At 40.0% G+C, this 26,225-nt stretch overlaps 1 protein-coding gene across 4 annotated transcripts in view; it reads right to left on the bottom strand.

Moving 5' to 3' along the window:
• Positions 1-26,225, bottom strand: part of COL14A1 (collagen type XIV alpha 1 chain) — a 237,272-nt gene that overhangs the window by 165,343 nt on the left and 45,704 nt on the right. For all 4 annotated transcript variants that reach the window (NM_001445065.1, XM_005662880.4, XM_021090550.2 and 1 more), the window contains 7 exon segments: positions 775-920; positions 5,082-5,211; positions 7,247-7,398; positions 9,458-9,619; positions 11,800-11,964; positions 13,685-13,804; positions 14,752-14,907. In NM_001445065.1, coding sequence (NP_001431994.1) covers positions 775-920; positions 5,082-5,211; positions 7,247-7,398; positions 9,458-9,619; positions 11,800-11,964; positions 13,685-13,804; positions 14,752-14,907 — 1,031 coding nt within the window.

Raw genomic sequence — 26,225 nt, forward strand, 5'->3', positions numbered from 1 at the left:
GGATCTGGCGTGGCTGTGGCTCTGGCATAGGCCAGTGGCTACAGCTCCAATTAGACTCCTAGTCTGGGAACCTCCATATGCCGCAGGTGCGGCACTAAAAAGACAAAAAAAAAAAAAAAAAAAAAAAAAGAGAATGGCCCCCAGGAGTTCCCTTCATGGCTCAGCAGCTAATGAATCCAACTAGGATCCATGAGGTTGTGGGTTTGATCTCTGGCCTCGCTCAGCATGTTAAGGACCCAGTGTTGCCATGAGCTGTGGTGTAGGTTGCAGAAAAGACTCGGATTCAGTGTTGCTGTGGCAGTGGTGTAGGCCGGCAGCCATAGCTCCAATTCAAACCCTAGCCTAGGAACTTCCATTCGCTGTGGGTGCTGCCCTAAAAAAAAGAAAAAAAAATGGTCCCCAAAGAATATTTATATAAAATTATCTAAATATCCAATAACATGAGATTAATATGACCTGGTACAAACCAACAATGGAATACTATAAATCTGTTAAAGTGACTATATAAAATACTATTTATGGTATGGAACACTATTCACAACAAACAAAAGGAAACCTATAAAACCATTCCCATTGGCTGTGTTTAAAATGTATTGAAAAAGACTGTTCACTAAATGGCAGCAATGGCTACCTCTAGGTGATGGGATTTCAAGTGACTTTTTTCATGTTGCTAATGTGACTTTTCTAAATTTTATACATAACATTTTATAGTAAAAAAAAATGATGTTAAAGAAGTCAAAGATTCTAGGATTCTGATGGGTAGCGGGCAGTTACCTCTTTTTCATCCCCAGCCAGACCTTCTGTGAGAGGCGCATAGAGGATCAGATACCCTGATGCTCCAGCCACTGGATTCCATCTTGCCCTCAGACTGTTCTCAGTCACATCATACAGTTCAAGGTCAGAAGCGATAGGTAAAGCCACTGCAAGAAAAGATTTTTTTTTTTTAAATGGTCAGCCATGTATTTCTGTGCTTTCTTACTTCAAGGTATCTATATGTTAGGATCTATTACATAAAAATATTTTCAGACAATTTTTATCCTCGAATCTGTTCATATAGTCCTATAAGCCCCTTTGAGGAGAGCAAACTTTGTGAATGTTTAAAAGCAGGAATGACATGTTTCTTATATCTCAGTACAGTGATCGGCCCATTTCCCTGGAAGCTAATAAAGAACAAGGAGATTTTTCTAACCATTGTTTTATGCCCAGGACCAAGCAGAGTATCTGACATGCAGCAGCCTTTAAAAATAGTTGTTGGGGAATTCCTGTCGTGGCGCAGTGGTTAACGAATCCGACTAGGAACCATGAGGTTGCGGGTTTGGTCCTTGCCCTTGCTCAGTGGGTTAATGATCCGGTGTTGCTGTGAGTTGTGGTGTGAGTTGCAGATGCAGCTCAGATCCAGCGTTGCTGTGGCTCTGGCGTAGGCTGGTGGCTACAGCTCCGATTCAACCCCTAGCCTGGGAACCTCCATATGCCATGGGAGCGGCCCAAGAAATAGCAAAAAAAAAAATTGTTGGGTCACTTCATAAGTGACAGAATGGGTGGCTGGATGAACAAATGTATGAATGAATAAATACTCATCAAGACATTCCATAAGAGACAGTGAGGGGACATGACTAAGTAGCAATAGGGTTTGAGAAAAAAGAAATAATCAAGAAATAAGATTGGTCACATTGGAGAGGTAAGGAGAAAGGAATTAAGAATAAACTGCAAGGACATTTCCCACAGAACTAGAACAGATAATCCAAAAATTTACATGAAACCATTAAAGGCCCAGAATTGCCAAAGAAATCCTGAGGGAGAAAAAGCAAGGCAGGAAGCACAACTCTCCCAGATTTCAGACAATACTACAAAGCCATAGTAATCAAAACAGTGTGGTTCTGGCACAAAAAAGACATACAGATCAATGGAACAGAATAGAGAGCTCAGAAATAAGCCCAGAAGAAACCCAGGTGCCTATGGTCAATTTATCTTTGACATTCATGAAGAAAGAATATAAAATAAGAAAAAGAGGAGTTCCTGTCACAGCTCAGTGGTTAATGAATCTGACTAGGAACCATGAGGTTTCGGGTTCGATCCCTGCCCTTGCTCAGTGGGTTAACAATCCAGCGATCCAGCGTTGCCGTGAGCTGTGGTGTAGGTCGCAGACGCAGCTCAGATCCTGCGTTGCTGTGGCTGTGGTGTAGGCTGGCAGCAACAGCTCCGACTGGACCCCTAGCCTGGGAACCTCCATATGCCATGGGAGAAGCCCTAGAAACAGCAAAAAGACAAAAAAATAAATAAATAAAATAAAATAAGAAAAAGAGTGCTGGGAAAATTGAACAGTTGCATGTAAATCAATGAAATTAGAACACACCTTCAACTATGCACGAAAATAAACTCAAAATGGCTTAAAGACTTCAACATAAGGCATGACACCATAAAACTTCTAGAAATGTTTTATTAGGTCAGTCTCCTAAGGAAATAGAAATAAAAACAAAACTAAACAAATGGGACCTAATCAAACTTACAAACTTTTGCACAGCAATGAAAATCATAAAAAAATGAAAAGACAACCCATGGAATGGGAGAAAATATTTGCAAATGATGCAACTGACAGAAATTGACAGGAGCTCCATCTCCAGAATATACAAACAATTCATACAACTCAACAACAAAAAACAAAACAATGTAACTGAAAAATGGGCAGTAGATCTAAATAGATATTTCTCCAAAGAAGATGTAGAGATGGCCAGTAGGCACATGAAAAGATGCTCAGCATCACTAATTATTAGAGAAATGCAAATCAAGACTATGATGAGGTACCGTCTCACACTGGTCAGAATGGCCATCATTAATAAGTTTACAAATAACAAATGCTAGAGAGGCTGTGGAGAAAAGGGAACTCTCTTACACTTTAGGTGGTAATGTAAATTGGTACAACCACTATGGAAAACAGTATGGAGCTTCCTTAGAAAACTAAAAATTGAATTACTATATGATCCAGCAATCGCATTCCTATGCCTGTATCCAGACAAAACTCTCATTCAAAAAGATACATGCATCCCTATGTACATTGCTGTACTATTCACAATAGCCAAGACACGGAAACAACCCAAATGCTCATCAACAGATGGATGGATTAAGAAGATGTGGTACATATATACAATGGAATACCACTCAGCCATAAAAAAGAATGAAATAATGCCATTTGCAGCAACATAGATTCTCCTAGCAAGTGGAGTCAGAAAAAGAAAGACAAATACCATAGGCTATCACTTATATGTGGAAACTAAAATATGGCACAGGTGAACCTATCTACAAAATAGAAACCGACTCACAGACAGAACAGACTTGTGATTGCCAAGGTGGAGTGGTGAGGGAGTAGGATGGACTGAGAGTTTGGGGTTAGTAGATGCAAACTATTACATTCAGAATGGATAGAGAGCAAGATCCTACTATAGCATGGGAACTACATCAAATCTCCTAGGATAGACCATGATGGAAAATAATATTTTTAAAAGTATGTGTGTGTGTGTGTGTGTGTGTGTGTGTGTGTACACATATATGTATGACTGAGCCACTTTTATGTACAGCAGAAATTGGCACAACATTCAAAAACAACTATACTTTAAGAATAAAAAAGCATAAAATAAGAATAAAGTGCAAGGTCCTGGCTTAAATAATGTCAATATAAACTATAATGTGAGGGAGTTCCTGTCATGGCTCATCGGGAAACGAATCTGACTAGTATTCATGAGGACGCAGGTTCAATCCCTGGCCTTGCTCAGTGGGTTAAGGATCTGGTGTTGCCATGAGCTGTGGTGTAGGTCTTAGACACGGCTTGGATCCAACATTGCTGTGGTGGTGGCTGCGGCATATATGCAGCTCCAATTGGACGCCTAGCCTGGGAATGTCCATATGCTAAGGGTGCGGCCCTAAAAAGGGAAAAAAATTGTAAAGTGAAGTTCTCAAATACGATTCCAGGCCCTGCTTGCTTTCCCAACCACAATGTCAAGATTGGCATTCTGCTTACATGTGCTGCTCCCTATCACACTTCCGTTGGCATGCCCATAGCACGTCACTGCACTCATTTGTTTGCATAACCTTGGGTTGCATTTTCTCCTTTGCTGGACTAAAACGCCTTAAGGGTAGGGATTGCCATTAAAATATTTCTACTGAGCAGAAGTATTAACATCTGGCTTACCTTGTTTTCAGGGATAAATCCAATAATGTGATGGACGTGGAACGTGCTTCTCATAATCCCTGGCACCTTGTTACTGAGGTTGTTTATATTGTTTACAATACATTACATTCAGAGGTCGAGTTTTTAGACCAACTTGGCATAGTGCCTGGCATGCAATAGGAACTCAGCTAATGTTTGAAATAACTAAATGAGTGGGGGATCAAATTTTTTGATACTATCTTTTTCCAGGATTCTGTGTGTGTGTGTGTTCATGATCTTGCTCAGGTAAGGAGTTACTAGTATTTGTCAGTTTCAATTACAGTGATATTACAATGATATTCATAACCAAAAAAACACACTGTCTCAATATTCTGCCGGGCAGGAGAGCTATAGAGCTCCTTCGCTACTTCTACTGACAAATGCAAGCCCAGTTTATTCTTTTGTCTTTTTAGGGCTGCACCCACGGCATATGGAGAGTCCCAGGCTAGGAGTGGAATCAGAGCTGTAGCCGCTGGCCCACGCCACAGCCACAGCCACACCAGATTCGAGCAGTGTCTGCGACCTACACCACAGCTCATGGCAACGCCAGATCCTTAACCCATTGAGCAAGGCCAGGGATAGGACCTGCATTCTCATGGATACTAACTAGTCAGGTTCATCTCTGCTGAGCCACAACGGGAACTCCAGTTTACAATAGGTGTTCACTACGTATTTGTTTATTAAGTGAATACATGTATTTTGCACCCTTCATCACTCTCCTAAACATACCAGAGTTTCATAACAGCCTTTCTAATATGCAGCACCTACAAACAGCAAATACAGCAGAGACCAGTATTGCATCCTGCACCCATTCTTTGCACAACTAGGCCGCCTGGGCAATGCAATGCAGAATCAGAAGTGGGTAGAATTCAATACACACGTGTGGTTTCGGTTCCCCTCAGGCCTTCACTGGCAGTGTGGGCATATATCGCGAAGACAGCTATCTGATATTCAGTTAAAGACATCAAGTTTTTCAACACAGTGGAAGATATGCTTCCGTCCACCACCACCTGTTTAAAGAAAAGTTCAAGGAAGGAGAAGATGGAATATCTCACATGCAGAATTGAAATCCTAAAGCAAAAAATATCTCTAGCAAGAACCTCTCATGAGGAGTTTCTACTGTGACTCAGCAGATGCGGCTGGATCCCATGTTGCTGTGGCTATGGTGTAGGCCAGCAGCTCTAGCTCCTATTTGACCCCTAGCCTGAAAACTTCCAGATGTCATAGGTGTGGCCCTAAAAAGCAAAAAAAAAAAAAAAAAAAGAACCTCTTATTCGTACCACATCCCCTTTTCCACCATCAATTCTTGGATTCTCACATGAAGTGATGCACCTTTCATGGAATATGTCCAAAAGCTCCTTATTAATTCATATCTGATGGAAACTGTGTCATTCCCAAGCTCATTGTTATCCTAATGACATCCATTTAGCAACAGTTGACATGTGTTATTTTCCCATGGAGTCTAGGGAAGCATTTAAAAGGTTTATCAGTCATGAAAAAGATTCAACTATTGGAAGTACTCTGATTTTTTTTTTTTGAGGGGGGCAGTCTAGATGATGTAAACTTCCAGAATCTGCTTTAACACTTAAAATTATAAATCCTGTCATTATGAAGAAGAAAATTGTGAAACATGCTGAGGTCAATCAGAGGTTAGAACAATGAAAGGTCAGCACTTCAAAAAAAAAAAAAAAAAGAGAGAGAGAGGGAAGAAGGGAGATTTCACATTTTAACATTCCCTATGAATTGCTACATCAAAGGTAGCAATTCCATCAAAGGTTCCATCAAATGGGAACCATCTAATCACCTGGCAATAGGTATTCTCTCTTGTGACGGCCAAGCCATGAGAAAGCCCAGCCACAGATGCTTTATTTTGGCTTCTCCATTGCTCTTATCTCCACAAATGTCCAGGAAATCTCAAACTCTGGAGGATGATATGACCACATTATTTGGAACACACAGACTTTCTTGGGGTATTCTTTTTTTTTTGGTCTTTTTAGGGCCACACCCAAGGCATTTGGTGATTCCTAGGCTTGAGGTCAAATCAGAGCTATAGCTGCCAGCCTACACCACAGCCACAGCAACATAGGATCTGAGCTACTTCTGTGACCTACACCATAGCTCACGGAAATGCCAGATCCTTAACCCACTGAGCGAGGCCAGGAATCGAACTCACAGCCTCATGGATGCTAGTTTGGTTTGTTAACTGCTGAGCCATAAGAGGAACTCCCACACAGACTTTTTTTTTTTTTTTTTTTTTTGTCTTTTTGCCTTTTCTAGGGCCGCTCCCGCGGCATATGGAGGTTCCCAGGCTAGGGGTCGAATCGGAGCTGTAGCCGCCGGCCTACGCCAGAGCCACAGCAACGCGGGATCCGAGCTATGTCTGCAACCTACACCACAGCTCATGGCAACGCCGGATCCTTAACCCACTAAGCAAGGCCAGGGATCGAACCCACAACCTCATGGTTCGTAGTTGGATTCATTAACCACTGTGCCATGACGGGAACTCCCCACACAGACTTTCTTAGACCATAAAGTTCATGGAGTTTCCTGAATGCAGTGGGTTAAGGATCTGGCATTGTCACTGCTGTGGCACGGGTTCAATCTCTGACCCAGGAATTTCCACATGCTGCTTTGGCCACCAAAAAAGAAAAAAGGCATAAAGTTTAGACCACTCTCAGAGGAGAAAGAAAACATCAGTAGCAAAAGGTGGTTCTGGCCAGATAACTAACTACACATTCCTCTTGCTTTAGAACTCATTGGGTTTTTTTTTTAATTACAAACATAAAAGTCAAAATCAGTTGTTAGAAATAGATACATGATCAGTTCTGAAGGTTTTTTGATGGAAGTGAGAGAGGAAGACATACATACTCTAACCTAGAGAGATGGAAGAATGATGTGGACATGTGGAAATGTATTTCTGTCAAATAATTTTAAAGGTTGGTGACAGAACAATATCCTTACATACACATTTCTATCTTGTCCTCTCTACTGTGCAAGACTTGAGAGAAAGAAAACAATGGTTTAAAAACATCGCCTCCTTATTACCTCCTCTGGTTTTCCACCCCTTGTAGGATAATACACGACTCTGTATTTTTCCACTTTTCCTGGGGCGTGAGTCCAGTTAACCATAAAGCTTCTGGCAGTGACTTCAGAAGTTAGCAGCTCTGTAGGTGGCCCAATGGCAGCAAGGGCTGAGGCTGAAGTAAAGAAACACATACAATGAACTTCTTTCCCAAAGTCATCTCTTACGAACCTAGGAAACTCCACTAGTCAGAAACGACTGTTGATTTTACACTGCCTCTAGGATTTTTATCACTAGATAATTGATTCTAAAAAGTGTACATATCTTAATTTTAAAATGATGCTTTTGGAAAAACTGCACTCATAGATTGGCTGACACAAGATTTCCACAAATCTTCCATTGCTAAAAAGCACAGCAGCTGCAAAGCACAATAAAACAAAGTAGGTCTGTCCTACAGTTGTTCATTGAAACCTTCACGTATCTGTTATTTACCAATCACTGTGCTAAGTTCCGAGGAAACATACTTAAAAAAGACATAGTCCTTGACGCTAAGGAACTTTCTTAAGGACCTTACTGTAGATAGTAAAAAACAAAAACACAGCTTTAATTAAGCTTGCCTGTATCTAAAGGTACCCTTCTGAGTTTTTAGCAGTATTACCTCATTTAATGCTCAGTAGTTGCTATTACTGTTCCCCTCTTGCAGGTGGGAAAACTAAGTCCAGATTAAGTTAAATACTGTGCCCAAGTCTCACAATTAGTACGTATCAGAGCTGAAATGGGTAACCAAGCTTCTTGACACAAGACCTTTTGTTTTTAAGCAACAGAGGATACAGCCTCTATCCTGAAGACTTCAGCTTCTTAAAGCTCGACAGTTAACACTTAACACAAACGCCCCCAAAATGTCCAGTTAGAAAATGGGCAAAAGATATAAACAGACATTTCATCAAGGAGGATATGCAGATGCAAAAATAAGCACGGGAAAAGATGTTCAATTTCACTAGCCGTCAGGAAAATGAACATTAAAACCACAATGAGATAGCACTCCACACATATCGGAATGGCCAAAATGGGAGTTCCTGCTGCAGTACAGTGGGTTAAGTGTACGGTATTGTCATAGCTATGGCATAGGTCACAGATGCAGCTCAGATTCAAACCCTGGCCCAAGAACTTCCATGTGCCATGACTGTGGCCAAAAATAAGCCAAAATGAAAAATAGTAACAATAAATGTTAGCGACAATTCATAGAAACTAGATCACTCAGGTACTGTATGGCAATGTAGAATGCCACCCTGGAAAATAGTTTGACAGCCTTTTAATTAAAGTCAAAGTAAACTAAACTAAGCATGCAATTACAATACGATGAAGCAATTCCACTCCTGGACATTATTCCAGAGAAATGAAAACTTAAATTTATGCAAGAACCTATACTTGAATGTTCATAGTAGCCTTTTCTGGTAACAGCCAAAAAAAAAAAAAAAAAAAAAAATGGAAAGCACACAGATATCTTTCAGTGTGTGAATGGTTAAATAAATTGTGGTACATCTAATCCATGGAATGCAACACTGCAATAAAAAGGAAAGAACTATTGATGCATGCATCAACTTGGATGAATCTCCAGGAAATTATCCGGAGTGAAAAAAGCCACTCCCCATAGGTTACATACTGCATAGTTCCATCTACACACCATTTCCAAAATGCAAAGTATTTAGAGATGGAGAACAGATTAGTAGTTGCCAGAGGGTAGGGAAGTGGCTGGGGGATGGAAGTGAATGTGGCTATAGAAGAATATCAGAAATTGTCTTCGTGGTGACGGAAATGTCCTGTTATCTTGACTGCATCAATGCTAATGTCCTGCCTGGGATATCTTACTGTGGTTTTGTAATATGTTACCATTGAGGGAAGCAGGTACAATACATATGATCTCTTTCTCCATCATGTCTTACAACTTTATGTGAACGTTCAATAACCTCAAAATCCAACATTTAATTAAAAAACCAACAGGATGGTCCAAATGCAACGGCACGGAGAGAATTATGGAGTGGTTTCAAAAGCATCCCTCCCTCACCCCACAGCACCTACCAATACATTTCCTTTTTCGACTCTGATGATGCATGTCTTAGGAGCACAAAGAACTCTGTTTAGAAAGTCGGTGTGAAAAATGATAAGAATCTTCATAACTCTTGATAGACTTTTGCATAGGGTGAATAGAGAGTGTTCTCTGTCATTCATCATACCTTTGATCTCCCGGTCCTGTTCTTCCACCCTGGAGCAGACAGTCCTCGTCAGGCTTTCCACAACTGTATGCATCAAGTCAAATTCAGCAACATTGTACACGTGAGTGTTGTCTGGTTCAGAGGCAATTTCCCGCAGTTCATTCTCATCTGCGTTTTTCACCCCTGGAATTGAGGACAGCAGGGTGGGTCATGAGAGTCATACCCCATCTGAAAAAAGCAGCTGCAGTGAGCCTGGCCTGCACCCATTAGTCTCCACTGCAACCACGGCATCTGGCCTTGAAGGAGGCACATCTTATGCCAGCTTGTTTTTCAAAAGTCACTTTCCAAATCATTTTTAAATGATGGGATCTTAATTTTGTTCAGTACATATTCACAGGAAGATGTCTTGATGAAACCAACTTCTGTCTTTCATAAATATTGCAGAAGCGATAGCAATTAAATCAGTATTTTACACGATTGAAACTTCAGGTTTAAATTTTTATAAAAATAGTTGACTAAAATTGAGACAGAAATTCCCTGGCCTTTGCGCAATTTTCCAGTCCATCTTAGCTGTGGATGCTAATAACACCTTTAATCTTCTCAACCAACCATCTGAATATGACAGTACTGTTTCTCCCATTTTATGGATGAGTAAACTGAGGCACCTAGAGGTTTCCTTGCTCAAGGAAACACAACCAGCAAGTGCACAGCTGGGGTTCCACTCAGGCAGCCTAGATCCAAAGTTATGTGCTTTTAACTGCTATCTCAAGCTGCCTCTCAGAAGACTGCACATGAAATGAATAATATTTACCAGTGAAATTAAAAATAGAAAAAGGGAGGGACAAGGTTGGGTTTCAGGGCTGTGTAAGTAGATTTCTTTTTCCTATGTTTCAGCAAACAAGGATCATTTCTTTATGAATCCCTGTCTTTGCAATCATCTAAGGATGCTCAAAAGAGATGTTACAGAAGCTAGGAAGAGAGGTTACCTGGGGCAATATTAATTACTTCTTAGATGCCAGGCTGTGCCACTGAATTTATCTGCCAACCTCAAGGAGTGAGTAACAAAGCATTAGTTCTTTCTGAACTATTTGTTGAGGCGGTTATAAGGTAATAAGTACTACTGACTTTCAGGTAATTCCCAAAGAAAAAGTCCCAATCACATCTGAATGCATTCACTTAAACTCACTCATTCATCATGTACAGACCGCAGAATGAAAAGGAAACACATAAATGAATCCTCTATTAGTTTAAGTCTTTTGCAGGAATTTTCTTTGTTGAGAAAAAGGACAGCAAAGAAAACAGAAAAATTAAATCAATCTCTCTGTTGATTCTTGCCTAAAGGACTTCCGAAATAGCTTCTAAAATGCACAGTTGGATCTGTGTCCGCAATAACAAAATAACCCAGTGCATGCTGAAACAATGAGCTTCATGTCAATAACACTTTCCATGGCATTTACTTAAAACCGACAAGTGTGGATTCTTTTAAGAATGTTCTAGAGAAAATAGCCCCAAACCTCTCTCTCACCTTTCCAAACAAAGTGGTTTACCTGCTGCAAAGAACGCGGAAAAGTGAGGGAATGGTCATCATACTTGGAAGGAATTTGTTTAGTAAGAATTTGGCCTTGTTCATCTTTATGCTCCAGCACCCACCACAATGCCTGTCACCCCGCAAAGAAGGAAATTCTTCTCGAATGAAACAGTCTATAAAGCACATTTTGAGTAACAAATTTAGGGATGAGTCAGAGGAATTGCTTCTTGGGGTTTGTTATTTTTTTGGGGGGAGTGTCAGTCTCTACAAATAGAAGACCTTCCTACAGCCAAAGAAAATGTAAACAATTTAATCAAAAGCAATGTTGCATCAACTAAATATTTTGCAGTTATACCGAGTGTGTGCCATATATATCCTTTCCACAAACAGATGCCTTATACATGGTTATTTTCCAAGAAGTAATACAGCATATCCATGACTCTGTGCTTTCTTCTAAGAGCTGTAAGACCTTAATTCCTTAAAAATAATAGGTTGGTGTCTCCCTATACCATCAGAAAATGGATAGCTGTAAAGTGATACTAAAGAGTTTTCTTCACTCACTAAATGCGAAGAAATATGTGTCTAACCTTGGCACTTTATGCTTTTCACAATATGTTGTGCATGTATCTCCCCTAGAGATGCTCGCACTGTAGGATTCATGACAGTTGCCATCATTGCCATTTTTAATGCAAGGCAATTAGACTCAGAATCTATGACTGGCTATGACTGGAGCCAGGGTCTCCTGGCTTTCAGTGAGGTGCACCTTGCATTACATAGAGTTTTAAGTGGTTTGTATCCTTCCCATGGTTGAAACAGGGTCATAATGAACACATACCTATGGCAAACAGTTCTACACCAGATTCACGAAGGTTTCTGGATGGTGGAATAACATCATCTTGAGACTTTCCATCTGTGATTAAGATGCCAATTTTGGACACTCCAGTCCTTGCTCCTGCTTCTGGTTTAAAGCTATTTTCAAAAATGTAGTTCAAAGCAAGACCTGGGAAAAAACAAGAAAAAATAAATACAAACAAACCATCTCTAATAAAAAGCTTTCCAGTTCTTCAAAATGTAACCACAAGAAGAGGAACTTGGAGAGTTCAAAGAGTTTTTATTAGATGTGAACATTCATCTTCATTTTTACGATGAACTTTTCTTTGACAGATCTGATGAAAAACTAAAATCCTCCAAAATAGAGGTCATAAAAAGTATTGGAATATTGCATCACTTCAGAAACAGTTTAAAAGAATGTTGGATTCAAAGTCAATAGATGTCCACAGATCTGTGTGCAAGAAAATTTAAACTTTTATAAATTTAGGATGAAGCAAGAGTACCCACATGGGATCAACTTTCCCAAATATTATTGCTACACTTTCAGTTTTGCTCATGATGATCTCAAGAACCACAGATTCTCTTTCTCTATTTTATAGGGGTAGAAGGGGCAGATATAAAGTGATCACTGAACTCTCGCCTTTTTGAGTGTGACATTTTTTCACCCCTCCAAAATAAGAAGTGCTGAATATCATTATAGAATTTGTGCTTAATAAATAGTTCTTATACTAACAAAAAGCTTGTTAGATTCTGCCTCAAACTGGCACAGCAATTCTTAGGATTTCAGTGGGCTACTTAAAATTCAATGACAGCATCTCTAGCATCTAAACTGAGCATCCACATTGTGAGCCTGTGGAAGTAAAGAGCACGTCTTAGGGTTAAAGCCTACAGTGGCCCCTTGTGTGGAGCCGTGGATAATTGTCATCTAAATATTCTTCTATTACAGTCATTCCTTGGTACTGTAATAGGGTTGATTCTAGGACCCCTGGGCAGGGTTGATTCTAGGACCCCTGTGAATACCAAAATCCGTGGATGCTCAGGTCCAATTTGTAAAATGGCATAGTATTTGCACATAATGTACATGCATCCTCCCATATACTTTTTTTGTTGCTGTTGTTGGCCATGCCTTCAGGATGTAGAAGTTCCCAGGCCAAGGATCAAACCAGTGCCACAGCCATGAAAATACTGATCCTTAATCTGCTGGACCACCAGGGAACTCCTTTCCCATATACCTTGGTTTTTTTTTTTCTTTTTGGTACGGCATATGGAAGTTCCTTGCTAGGGGTTGAATCAGAGCTGCAGGTGCTGGCCTACACCACAGCCATAGCAATGCCAGATCCAAGCCACATCTGTGACCTAAGCCACAGCTGTGGCAATGCAGGATCCTTAACCCACTGTGCTGGGCCAGGAATCAAACCTGCATCCCAGCGCTCCCAAGATGCCACCGATCCCGTTGTGCCACAGCAGGAACTCCTGGGTTTTAATTCTTATTGTTGAGCTTGAGAAAAGAGCCGTCTAAGAACTTTAAATGCTATTTTGACTTTAAAATACTATGTGAAGTCTTACAAAGTGGCAAAATGAAGTGATCAAACTGTTCTTTAGCAAGATGTGTTGCTAAAAATATGGACTAAAGAAAACATACCTGTTAGGAGTTCCCGTCATGGCGCAGCGGAAATGAATCCGACTAGGAACCATCAGGTTGTGGGTTTGAGCCCTGGCCTCACTCAGTGGGTTAAGGATTCGGCCTTGCCGTGAGCTGTGGTGTAGGTTGCAGACGCGGCTCAGATCTGGCATTGCTGTGGCTGGGAACCTCCATGTGCTGCAGGTGCGGCCCTAAAAAGTCATAAAGACAAAAAAAAAGAAAGAAAGAAAAGAAAAAGAAAGCATACCTGTTAGTGTATTTCCTCCCTTGTATGGTAGATTTCGGACAGCTTCGATCACCTCATCTTTTGTGCTGAAGGCATTCAAGTGCCATTCTATTCTGGGGTCACCACTATACTGTGCAAGACCTGGTAAAAAAAAAAAAAGATGAGAAAGCCCAGCCAGAAACAATGGGTTACTCAAAGATCTAGTGGATCATTCAAGAAACTAGAATGATGAAGGGCGTATCTTTGCAACATTTTTTTTCCATCCTCAGTATGTACTTTCAAAATGGTTTCTGAAATTAATTTAAGGAATTAATTTCAACACCTCTGAAGGAATGTACATATTTTCAAGCCATGTAGAAGTGAAAACCCAATCGGGCACTTGGTTATTTTTTTTTAAAGTCTGTTGTTTGTAGATAAAAGATCTAGGTTTATTTCATTTTTTGAGGTAACATTGGTATATAACATTATACAAGCTTCGTGTGTACAGCATTATATTTTGACTTAAGTATACACCATAGTTTTTGGGTTCTGTTTTTATTCCCAAAGGAAGAAGTTTCCTTAATGTCTATTCAGAAGTGAAAACCATGAGATTTGACATAATGAAGTGGACATGTTGCTCAAAGATTTACAACTTTTTTGGGTTTTTTTGTTTGTTTTTTTTCTTTTCATCTCAGCCAGGATTAATTGGCAAAGATTACCTTGTACTATAAAACTATTTTCAATGGTCAATTAGTTAAATATTTCACTGGCTTCAACTGTTTCTTGTAAGTAAAAAGAAAACTTTACCTGATAAAAATTTTAAAACAATGGTAACTTTAAAAGTTTTATCATTATTATTATTATTATGCAGAGAATATTTTGGTTTTCCAGAAAACTGGAATGTATTCAATACTAATTGAGTGACATTGTCACAGAAAAAATTAGTAGGAATAAATATTTATTGACGAAAACGTGCCCTTTTGGGAACATCGCTATGGTTGAACCTGTAATTCTGAAAAACATATGGTCAAGAACTTGCGAAATTTCTTAAGAAGCTTTCTAGTGGTTTTACACTGACAGTCAACTGCTGTTAATAACAGAAGATGTACCAATTCGTGTCTTCTCGGAGCCCACATTGAAGGCTGTGACCAGGTTTTCCAAAAAAGACCGAACCAGTCTGAAGTTGAATCTTCCAATACTCCATGAGCCATCAACCAGGATTACAATATCAGCAATAGCTGGAGTTTGACAGAAGAATTTCACTTCTGCAAAGTACAGACCAAAAAAAGCATCCATGTTACTGTTGGAACTTTTAAAAGAGTATTTTCATGTCTTTCAGATCATTTGGTGTTAAGAATATAATAAAGTTCCCATTAAAGCAACTATATTTTTATAACCCTTCTTATAAATGCATTTTTTACCAGGAAAAAAAAAAAAATGTGGTAACAGCTGGCAGCTGAGCCAATGTTCTGGAAATAGTTAGCAAAACACTGGCAGGTTCATACCATCCTGGCAACTCAAGCCTTCTGGGTATTTTTAAAAGCAGTGTCTGTGCAAAATCATCCAGCTTTGAGTTTTAGCCTGTAGATTCTTTCCAGGAAAGGTCGCAGGGGCACCCATGTGGGAGAGTCAGCAGAGATGGGAAAATAGCCAGGCAGCAGAGAGGCGGCTCTCCTACTCTGATAAGTCCATGCTAGAGGAAGTGATAAGAGAAGAAAACATGGGCTTCCTGAATTCAAGGAAAAGTCAGGGCCATGCATTTAATCTAAGAAAGGTACACAGACCTTTGCTAAAAGAGAAGGGTTTGTGGAAGAAGAAAATTGGAAAAGAGCCCAAGAATTTCCCCTAATTCAACTTCTTTTAAATATTGTATCTACATGGCAGTATGATTTTATCCCTAAAAAAATCATTTAAGTAATTGGTTTTTTAATTTTTAAGTTTCTTTCTTTCTTTTTTTTTTTTTGGCTGAGCCCATAGCACATGGAACTTCCTGGACTAGGGATCAAACCTGAGCCACGGCAGTGACAACACTGGATCCTGAACCCGCTGAGCCACTAGAGAACTCTGCTTGATTTTTTAACTTCAGCTTCAGAATTAGGATCTAGAAAAAGACATCCAGTGGCTGGGTGGCACTACCGTAAGCTTTATCCTCAGGGGAAGTTCCAGCTCACTGTGATTATGCACAAGATGGGAAGGGCAAACAGCTCTCTTTGCAACAAAGGGCGAGGCTATCTGATGTAGGCAAGGTCTGGATCTGTGCTGAATGAGGTGAAAACTACTCATATTCACATAGAGTCAAAATACTAGAATATTCTTAATGCATTTAAGAATCCTTAAATATTGCACCGTATTGTCAGTACTTTTAGTTGCATATTTGTACTATAGTTGTGCTTCCCAAAGGATGGCTTAATCTTGCTGAATTTTCATATCAGGACTGGAGATCATGAATTGCCTGTGTGCGTGTGTATCCATGTCAACTTCTTGAAACTGTCCAGTAAATCTCTACTTTGATTTCTAACATTAAAGTGACAATAAAACAAAATTTAAAATATAATTTATGTAGGCAGTTCCCTTCATGGCTCAGTGGTTAACAAACCCAACTAGGATCCATAAGGCTGTGGGTTCAATCCCTGGCCTCACTCAGTGGGTCAAGGATCCGGCATTGCCGTGAGCCATAAGTCACAGACGTGGCTTGGATTTGGCGTGGCTGTGGCTATGGTGTAGGCTGGCAGCTGTAGCTCTGATTTAAGCCCTAGCCTGAGAACTTTCATATGCCAAGGATGCAGCCCTAAAAAAGAAATAATTTATGTAATAAAAACCAAAATAAAGATGTGTTCATAAATAAATTGAATATATTTTTTCCTGAAGGGAAAACAGTTGAACTGCTATGGTTTAGGATAGATAATTTAATATATATCTCTGCACCCACAGGCTACAGTTCAAAGAATCTTGTTTTTTTTTTTTTCCATATTCGTGGAATACCTAGATCTTTTTACCAGATTGGGGGAAAATGTATTTGCCAAGGAAATACTCAGATACTCATTATATAAGCTAAACATTACAGCTCAATCCAAAGTGTATATACTACATTTTGGGGCACCAAATCTCTCTTCTTTAATAGCAAAATATGAAGCCACCACTAACTTAGGAGTCAGCCCTCTGTGCCACACTGAAATATTCTAAAACAAAACAATGCAAGAAGTCATGGGATAGAAATCAGTTTGTGTTTTGGAATTAATCAGGGAAAATTAAAGTTGTGAGAAGTTTTAAGAATCTGTTCCTGTTTTTTCGTTTGTTTGTTTTGCTTTTTAGGGCTGCACCTGTGGCATATGGAAGTTCCCAGGCTAGGGGTCCAATTGGAGCCAGAGCTGCCGGCCTACACCACAGCCACAGCAATGCCGGATCCTTAACCCACTGAGCAAGACCAGGGATCAAACCTGCATCCTCGTGGAGAATAGTTGGATTCGTTTCCACTGTGCCATAATGGGAACTCCCATTTTTCTCTCAGTTTTTATGGAGAAATTTAACTGAAACAAAAAATAGTTTTCTTTTTCTTCCAAAATTTTGAGGGATATTATTTCACTTTTTAATTTAAAAAATTAATTGTTTGGGCACCTTGTTGATAAGGTCTTAGAAAGGTTAACGGTTTCTCTCTGCTTATTTATTTATTTATTTATTTAGGCTGTGCCTGTGGCATACAGAAGTTCCCAGGTCAGAGATTGAACCCACACCACAGGAGTGACAGCACCAGATCCCTAAACTGCTGTGCCACAAGGGAACTCCTGGCAGTTTCTTTTAAAGTATACATAACGTTACCATACAAGCCAGCAATTATACTCTTGGACACTTATTCCAGAGAAGTGAAAATTTATACATTCATACAAAAAATTGTACACAAATGTTCACAGAAGTTTTTACTCATAATAGCCACAACCTGAAATTCAGTCCAATGTCCTTCAACAGGTTAATGGTCAGAGAAATTGGTACAGTTATACCACATAATACTACTATTCAGAATTAAAAAGGGAGGAGCTCCTACTGTGGCTCAGCAGGTTACAAGCCCTACTTGTACCCATGAGGATGCATGTTTAATCCCTGGCCTCACTCGGTGGGTTAAGGACCAGTGTTGCCATGAGCTGTGGTGTAGGTCACAGATGTAGCTTGGATTCTGCCTCACTCAGCAGGTGAAGGACCGGTATTGCTGTAACTGTGGTAAAGGCCAGCAGCTAAAGCCCCAATTTGACCCCTAGCCTGGAAACTTCCATATCATATGGGTGTGGTCCTAAAAAAAAAAAAGAAAGAAAGAAAAAGGGAATATTGATACAATTTAGATGAATCCTCAGGGAATTATCCTGAGTAAAAAAAGCCAATTCCAAAAGGTTACCCACTTCATGATTCCATTTATATTACACCCTTTAAATTAAAAAAAAGAAGAGAGAGAAATTGACAAATTTGTGGCTATGAGAGGTTAAGGATGGGGAATAGGAAAGAGGTGGATGTGGTTATAAAAGAACAACATGGGGATTTTTGTGGTGATGGAAAAATTCAGCATCTTGACTGTAGCAAGACCAGGGATCAAACCTGCTACCTCGTGGACAAACATACACATGTGATAAAATTGTACAGCATTAACTAAACATAAGACACAAATGAAGTCAAACTGGGGAGATCTGACATTGTATCAATGTCAATATGCTGGTTGCAATATTGTATTAACATCTTGCAAAACCTTACCACAGAGGGAAACTACACAGAGGGTACACAGATCTTTATTATTGCTTCTTGTGAATCTACAATTATATCAATAAAAATCAATGTAAAAAGCATAAATAAATGGATAGGCAAGGTCCTATTGTATAGCACAGGGAACTATTTTTAATACCCTGTGATAAACCATAATGGAAAAGAACATGAAAAAGAAAATAATACATAAAAATACAAATAAATTGAGTCACTTTGCTGTACAGCAGAAATTAACGCAAGCTTGTAAATCAACTATACTTGAATAAAGCAAATTTTTAAAAAGCAAAAAACGAAATAAAATTTCCCCCAATCAAAATTCCAAATAGAACCCATTCCCTCATTCATTAATTTCTATATTTACTTCTTTTTAAAATGTTGTTGAAGTACAATTGATTTACAATGTTGTGTTAATATCTTTATCTCTTCATTCATTTATTTAGCACAATTTTATGGATGCAGGGGATGCAATCGTCAAGAAAACAGAACTCCTGCTTTATCAGAACTTATAATAAAGCATAAAAGGTGTTATACCCTAGAAAAAAAGCATAAGTAATAAAAATAATATCTAACCATATCATGTGTAAGGAAAGATATAAACCTTCAGGGTCTCTTTCCCATTGCTGGTAGGAATGTAAATTGTTGTCAGTTCTTCAGAGCATATTTTTGGCATTTCCTTCTAAAGCTGAATAGTCACCTATCCTGCTACCCAGAAGTTCTACTCCTAACTTGATACATAAGGGAAATTGTTGTACATGTACAACAGAAAGCGAGTGGAATTTAACACTTGTTGGCACTGTTAACAACAGCAAAAGGCTGGAATTAATTCAAATGCCCATCAATAGGAGAGTGTACTGCTTACTCACATTGAAACCTTACATATGAGGAAAAAATACATATAATTTAAAACTGCAATTTTTTTGGTGGGGGGGGGGGAGCTGCACCTGCAGCATGCAGAAATTCCCAGACCAGAGATTAAACCAGAGCCACAGCAGAAAGCTGAGCCACAGCAGTGACAACTTTGAGTCCTTAAATGCTAGGCTCCCAGGGAACTCCTAAAAACTGCATTTAAAAAAAAAATTAACATTTGAAAAAATTAATTAGTAACCCAGTCATATATATACATTCCTTTTCTTATATTATCTTCCATCATGGTTTATCCCAAGAGACTGGATATAGTTCCCACAACATAAAGAGGCAAAGCTTTGATTTGAACCAGATAATATGTCTGCAAAATCTATGCTCTTACCCACAGGCTATACCTATATTAGGATCTATACTATATCAATAAGGAACCTACATGATATCAATTTAGAAAGTGAGGAGGAGGAGAAGTCTCTAATATGAGGCAGTGTCCCCTCAGGCCTCAGGGCTTGTCCCTGCCGTGTCCACAGATAGTATGTGCCATTTACAAGCATCACCATCTAGAACTTTTTCCCCTCCCAAATGTATGCACTTAGTACTTAAGTAATCCATGTGAAAAGAGTCCCTTTTCCAATAATTTTATACCAATTTTTCTATTTTCTGTCTCTTGTCATATTAGGGCCACACCCGCGGCATATGGAAGTTCCCAGGCTAGGGGTCTAATTGGAGCTACAGCTGCTGGCCTACATCAGAACCACAGCAATGCAGAATTCGAGCTGCGTCTGTGACCTACACCACAGCTCAGGGCAACACCGGATCCTTAACCCACCGAGCAAGACCAGGGATTGAACCCGAAACCTGTGGTTCCTAGTTGGATTCGTTTTTGCTGCGCCATGACGGGAACTCCTGATTTTACTGTGTTGCTCACATCATGAGAAAATTGTGTTGAAAATACAAGGAATTTGAATGAGTATAAATCAGTTTACTCTAAACCTATGTATATTAATTCCGTATTATATAACTAATTTCCTAGATGAAATGTATCTATTTATTTTAAAATGATTTTATTGAGTATTTACTGTATGCCATGCACTGTTCTGGACAATCAGAAATACAATTAAGTCCCTACCTTCCAGCAGCTTAAACTCTTAGTGAAAACAGACTAACAAAACAACATAATTTCAGATGTTTAAAAGTGTTTTATAAAAATAAGCAGAATGATATAAAGAATAGTGGTGGGGGCATTGGAGGTGCTACTTTAGTTAGAATGGTATGAAACTGTCAATTTAAAGTCTTCCTTTTTAGGAGTTCCCATTGCAGCTCAGTGGAAATGAATCTGACTAGTATCCATGAGGATGTGGGTTTGATCCATGGCCTCCTTCAGTGGGTTAAGGATCTGGCATTGCTGAGCTGTCATGTAGATTGCAGAGGCGGCTCAGATCTAGAACTGCTGTGGCTGTGGTGTAGGCTTGCAGCTATAGTTCCCACCCCTAGCCTGGGAACTTCCATATGCCCTAGAAAAAAAAATAATAAACTCTTCCTTTTATGTCATAGTATTCCTTTTGTTCTAATGACACTCAAAAATCTAATTATAATTAATATAGAAATATTCACAATGTATTTATGAGGAAGGATATTCACCAACATAATTACTTAAAATAGAAAAGGGAAAATTGACAGAAGCAACAGAAGGTGAACTCCTATTCATCCTTCAAAACCCAGGTTACACTTCACCTCTCCACAGTCCTCAAATGGGACCCATTACCTGCTCCTTTATATACTCTCTGCATTTTTACATGGTTTATTTACTCAGAACACTAGGCTATTATAATTTGTTTCCATTTCTGTCTCCCTGACTAGATTGAACTCTTTGAGAAGTGAGAGATTTGTATCTTATCTTTTTATTCCCTTTGGCTGAGGTCTTGGCACATAGTACATCAACAAATGTAAACTATATTGAATTGTCATGTTAAAAATAATTCTTTTTACATAATTTATACCTCCAGAAGGGCATTCAGAAATGAACCATAATGGTTCAATTAAATGTGATCTCTTTTTTTGCCTTGCCTCACTACTACCCTGGAAAAGTGGATTATAGTTATTTAGGGATCAGGAGATTGTATCTTGAGTGCTTGTCTTCCTTGATATCTTCCCAATGCCAGAGGCAACGCTAAATGAAAGGGGAATGGGTACTATTTTTACTCACATTACCTTAATACGCACTCAGAAAATTCGTGACGATTTTTGCCACAACTAGTCTGCTTCATTTAGTGGCTATGAATTATTTTTCCCAATGCCACTAGCAAATTATCCAGCTAGGCCATTCATTAACCAAGACATCTGAAGGAAAACTGTGATCAAATAATTTTTCACTTAAGTCTCCGGTGAGGTTGAGTTCAAGTTTCCAAACCAAGAGCTTGCCTCCAAGATTGGCTTCAGCCACATTCCTGAAGGGGTGTGTGTGTGTGTGTGTGTGTGTGTGTGTGTGTGTGTGTGTGTGTTTAAAGTTAACATCATTTTACATTTGCCAAGAGCTCAGTGGTTCTAAAAGGGTTTTTCAATACATTGGCATATTCTGATTCTCACAACATTCTTGCGGGGAGCCATAATTGTTCTCGATTTTCTTTTTTTCTTTTTTCTTTTTCTTTTTTTGTCTTTTTAGGCCTGCACTTGTGGCATATGGAAGTTCCCAGGCTAGGGGTCAAATCAGAGCTGTAGCCTCCAACCTATGCCACAGCCACAGCAACACAAGATCCAAGCCACACCTGTGACCTATACCATATCTCACAGCAATGTCAGATCCTTAACCCACTGAGCGAGGCCAGGGATCGAATCTGTGTCCTCAAGGATGCTAGTCAGATTCGTTTCCACTGAGCCACGATGGGAACTCCCTGTTCTCAATTTTCAGAAAATGAAATCAAGGTTCAGAGAGACAAGTGAATAGGTCAGGCAGAGCCAGGACTGGACACAGGTTTCCATAAACGTTTGGTTGCCTTTTCTATCATATGATGCTACCAGCACCTTAGAAGATGTCCTCACATAATGCAACATGAATGGTCACTAGTTATCTGTCCTATTAGTGTTACAAGTCGTCCTTCTAGCAGAAGGGGAGTAGGGAGTTCACTTCAGTTGCATTCAGAGTTGAATGAATCAGAATGAGCGTAGTGCTCATTTAGTCCAGTCTTGATGGAGAGGTACCTTTCAAAGCATCCCTGTCAGATGATGACCCTGTCTAAAACAGGACTCCCCAACACCCTCTTCCCTTATTCTGTTTTAGTTTTCTTTGCAGAACTTCTCACTTCCTAGGAATATAGTGTGCTGGCTAATTTTAGATGTCAACTTGACCTGTCCATAGGGCATCCAGACATTTGATCAAATATTATTCTGAGTTTGTTTGGGAGGGTGTTTTGGGATGAGATTAACATTTGAATCCACAGACTGAGTAAAGCAGGTTGCCTTCCCTAATATAATTGGTCCTCATTCAATTAATTGAAGACCTGAAAAAGGGAAACTGCTCCTGCCTGACTGCTTTGATTGGAACATTGGACTCCAAACTAACACACGGACGCTTCTTGGGCCTCCAGCCTGCCAGTTCTCATAGGAAACTTATACCATCAGCTCTCCTGAATCTCCAGCTTGCTGACTGCAGTTCCTAGGACTTCTTAGGCCTCATAATTCTGGAAGCCAATTCCTTATAATAAATCTCTTTCTATATTTGCAGACATCCTATTGGTTCTGCTTCTCTGGAGAACCCTAACGCATGTGGTTATTTATTTATTTATTGACTGCAGCAGCCACTTTTCATTGCTTCCTCTTTTTTTATGATTATAAAAAGACCTCCCATTTAGTGATGGTTTTCATTTGATGTTTTGCATATGTCTTTTCCATTTAAGCCTGATAGTAACCCTATAAGTAAGGTGTTTTCTTCACTCCACTAAAAAAGAAAGGTTAAAGAACTGGCCCATCATCACACATTAAGCAGGCAGAAAAGCAGGAATTCCAATCCAGGACTGACTCCAAAGCCTGAACCATTTAGCTACTGTGCTATTCAACTCCTGTAAGAGAAGAGAAGTATTTGAAAGAAAGGAAAGGAGGGATGAGGAAAGAGGGAGGGGGAGGGAAAGGGAGGGAGGGGGAGGGGAGGGAGAGGGAGAGAAGGACAGAAAGAAGAAGGGAAGGAAGGACCGAAGGATTGGTAAGCCTTGCCACAAAAGACAGCATGAAATCAAAGTCACACTTTTATGTTTGACCTGGGGTGAATAACTCCATGGCAACTTGCAAGCGTGTGAAGCCCAATCCTTGAACTACCGCCAAAGGAACATTTCAGCCATCACTCGGAGCGCTGCATCTTAACAGTAACTGACAATCCTGTAAACATCCCATTCATCACATTTCTCCTCTGCTCATAAACCGTGAGGGACTAGGAGAAGACATGGCAGCTGTCTTCAAATATTTAAAGTGCTGTCATACAGAAGGGGGATTAGGCACATTCCCTATGCCCACAAGGAGACAGATTTTAACTGAATTCTAGAAAGAACCTTCTAACCGTCATGATTTCCATAGATCACTGCCTTGGGAAATAGCGAGAGCTCTGTCAGTGAAAGCAGATGCTGGTCAACCCTCGATGGCGTGCCTGGCGAGCCTCAACCATCCTCTCGATTGGCTGAATTACATGGATCTCAAAGTCACCTTCCAACTCCAAACTTTAAGATTATTTCTTCCCTCCTCCAGCTACCAAATGAAGCCTAAACTTTTCATTGGGTTCTTCAAAGCTCTCCATAAGTCAATTCCACTTGACCTGCCCATATTTCTCACTTCTTCCCAATACAATTACTCTTCTTTCCCCCAACAGCATCCCCATCTCTGGGACTTCTGACTCAGTTTTTATCCTCCCGCTCCCCGTACCCCACCATCTCTTCCTATCTACCCTCTTCAAACTCTACCCAGCACAATGCAGGATACCTAGAGCAGGTTTTATTTCCTTTGAAAATACATGGTCCTTTTAAAATACTTTCATGTGGAGTTCCCATCGTGGCTCAGCAGTTAACAAACCCGACTAGCATCCATGAGGATGTGGGTTCAATCCCTGGCCTCGATCAGTGGATTAAGGATTCCGCACTGCCATGAGCTGTGGTGTAGGTCGCAGACACGGCTTGGATCCCACGTTGCTGTGGCTCTGGTGTAGGCGAGCGGCTGCAGCTCCAATTCGACCCCTAGCCTGGGAACCTCCATATGCCACGGGTGCGGCCCTAAAGAGACAAAAAGACAGTAAATAAATAAATAAATAAATTTTTAAAAATAAAATACTTTCATCGAAAATCTGTTCTAAAATTTTCTGTAAAAAACAACATGAGCAAAAAAGGAGTTCCATGGTGGCCTAGTGGTTAAGGATCTGATGTTACCACTGCTGTGGCTCAGGTCACTGCTGTGGTGTTGGTTTGACTCCTGGCCTAGGAATTTCCACGTGCCATGGATGCAGCCCCCTATTTTTTTTTAATAAAATAAATAAAATTGTATGTGTACAATTACCTGGTTATTTCCTGACTTTCATAAATTAATACTGACCCAAGAGAGGTGATTTTGCCTGACCGCTTCTCTTTGAATACAACACCTGCTCAGCTTCAGGAGCCCATGCCTTACATTCACATGTATTTTCAACTCCGTATACAGAATTACCTGATTCGCCTTTGTGTTTGCTTTAGTTGTTCGAGGTGATTTTCTGAAAACAGGCAGTAACTCAATCATCTCTGTTACTCCAATTCATCAATAACAGATCCTGACATTTTGCAATTTCCAAGGTGTAAAACACCTGCTTCACCTGAAACCATCAGCCCCACAGGTATAGAAACAAGATGTTCAAGAGAAAATTGTTAGACAAGAGAAGGAAGGTTTCAATCAGATGAGCCCGAGCATTGCTACGGAAAACAGACTCTACCAAGATCTAGCGCAGTACTCAGAGATGTAAAAAATCTGATTTAACAAAAATAGAATAAGTGTCAGAAATCCCTTAAAAATGTCTTATCGAGAGTGCTCAGAGCAGGGGTGACTTGGAGAAAACTGGAGGTTCATTGCTAGGTGAATCCCAGCCCCTTGCCCTCTGGGAAGCCTTATAATTTTATGCACAGATATAATGTACTTTGCAGGTGTTCGATGACTATTTTCTGAGTGACTGATTCTCTCTCACGCTTCTCTGAGTTCCTGAAAACATGCATTCTAATGCTTCACACTAAGGAAAAAACAGGAATCTGCTTTCTGCTTTTTTATGATAAAAACATTCTTTTCATGAAAACAGTCTTTCTTAATCTTCTCCAAGGGATCGTGAACCTCTCTCCTTGAGGTTAAAGCCAAATCCAAATACTCGACAAACAGTTTTTGACAACGTAGGATACCATGCACTCTGTACACTAGTATTTTCTCTTCTAAAAGAAGACATGAAGGAGTTCCTGTTGCAGTGCAGTAGAAGTGAATCCATCTAGTAATTATGAGGACTCTGGTTCTATCCCTTGCCTCGAGGGCCAGGGATCCTGCATTGCCGTGAGCTGTAATGTATGTTGCAGATGTGGCTCAAGTCCCACTTTGCTGTGGCCGTGGTGTAGGCTAGCAGCTACATCTCGGATTTGACCCCTAGCCTGGGTACCTCTATATGCCGCGTGGGTGCAGCTCTAAAAAGCAAAAAGAAAACAAGGAAATAAAAAATTCCAGTGCCTTCTATGTCCCAGATACATCGCAAACATGACAATGTCATCCTCCCAAGCCAGCGTGCCTGTTAAAGCGATTATGCTCATTTTGCTGCTGAGGAAACCGGGCTTAGAGAGGGAGGAAGCAAGACAAGATGTCAACCCAAGGGATGGATGACGACAAAACCTGTGTGCTGGGTCCCAAGCCACACTGACCTCAAAAAGTAACAAGGGGAGTTCCCGTTGTGGCACAGTGGTTAACGAATCCAACTGGGAACCATGAGGTTGTGGGTTCGATCCCT

This window comes from Sus scrofa, chromosome 4, assembly GCF_054392235.1.
Source record: "Sus scrofa isolate SSC_HxYL_T2T_F1_AM1 chromosome 4, Sscrofa_HxYL_maternal_Yorkshire_Landrace_v2.0, whole genome shotgun sequence".
Classification (NCBI taxonomy): domain Eukaryota; kingdom Metazoa; phylum Chordata; class Mammalia; order Artiodactyla; family Suidae; genus Sus; species Sus scrofa.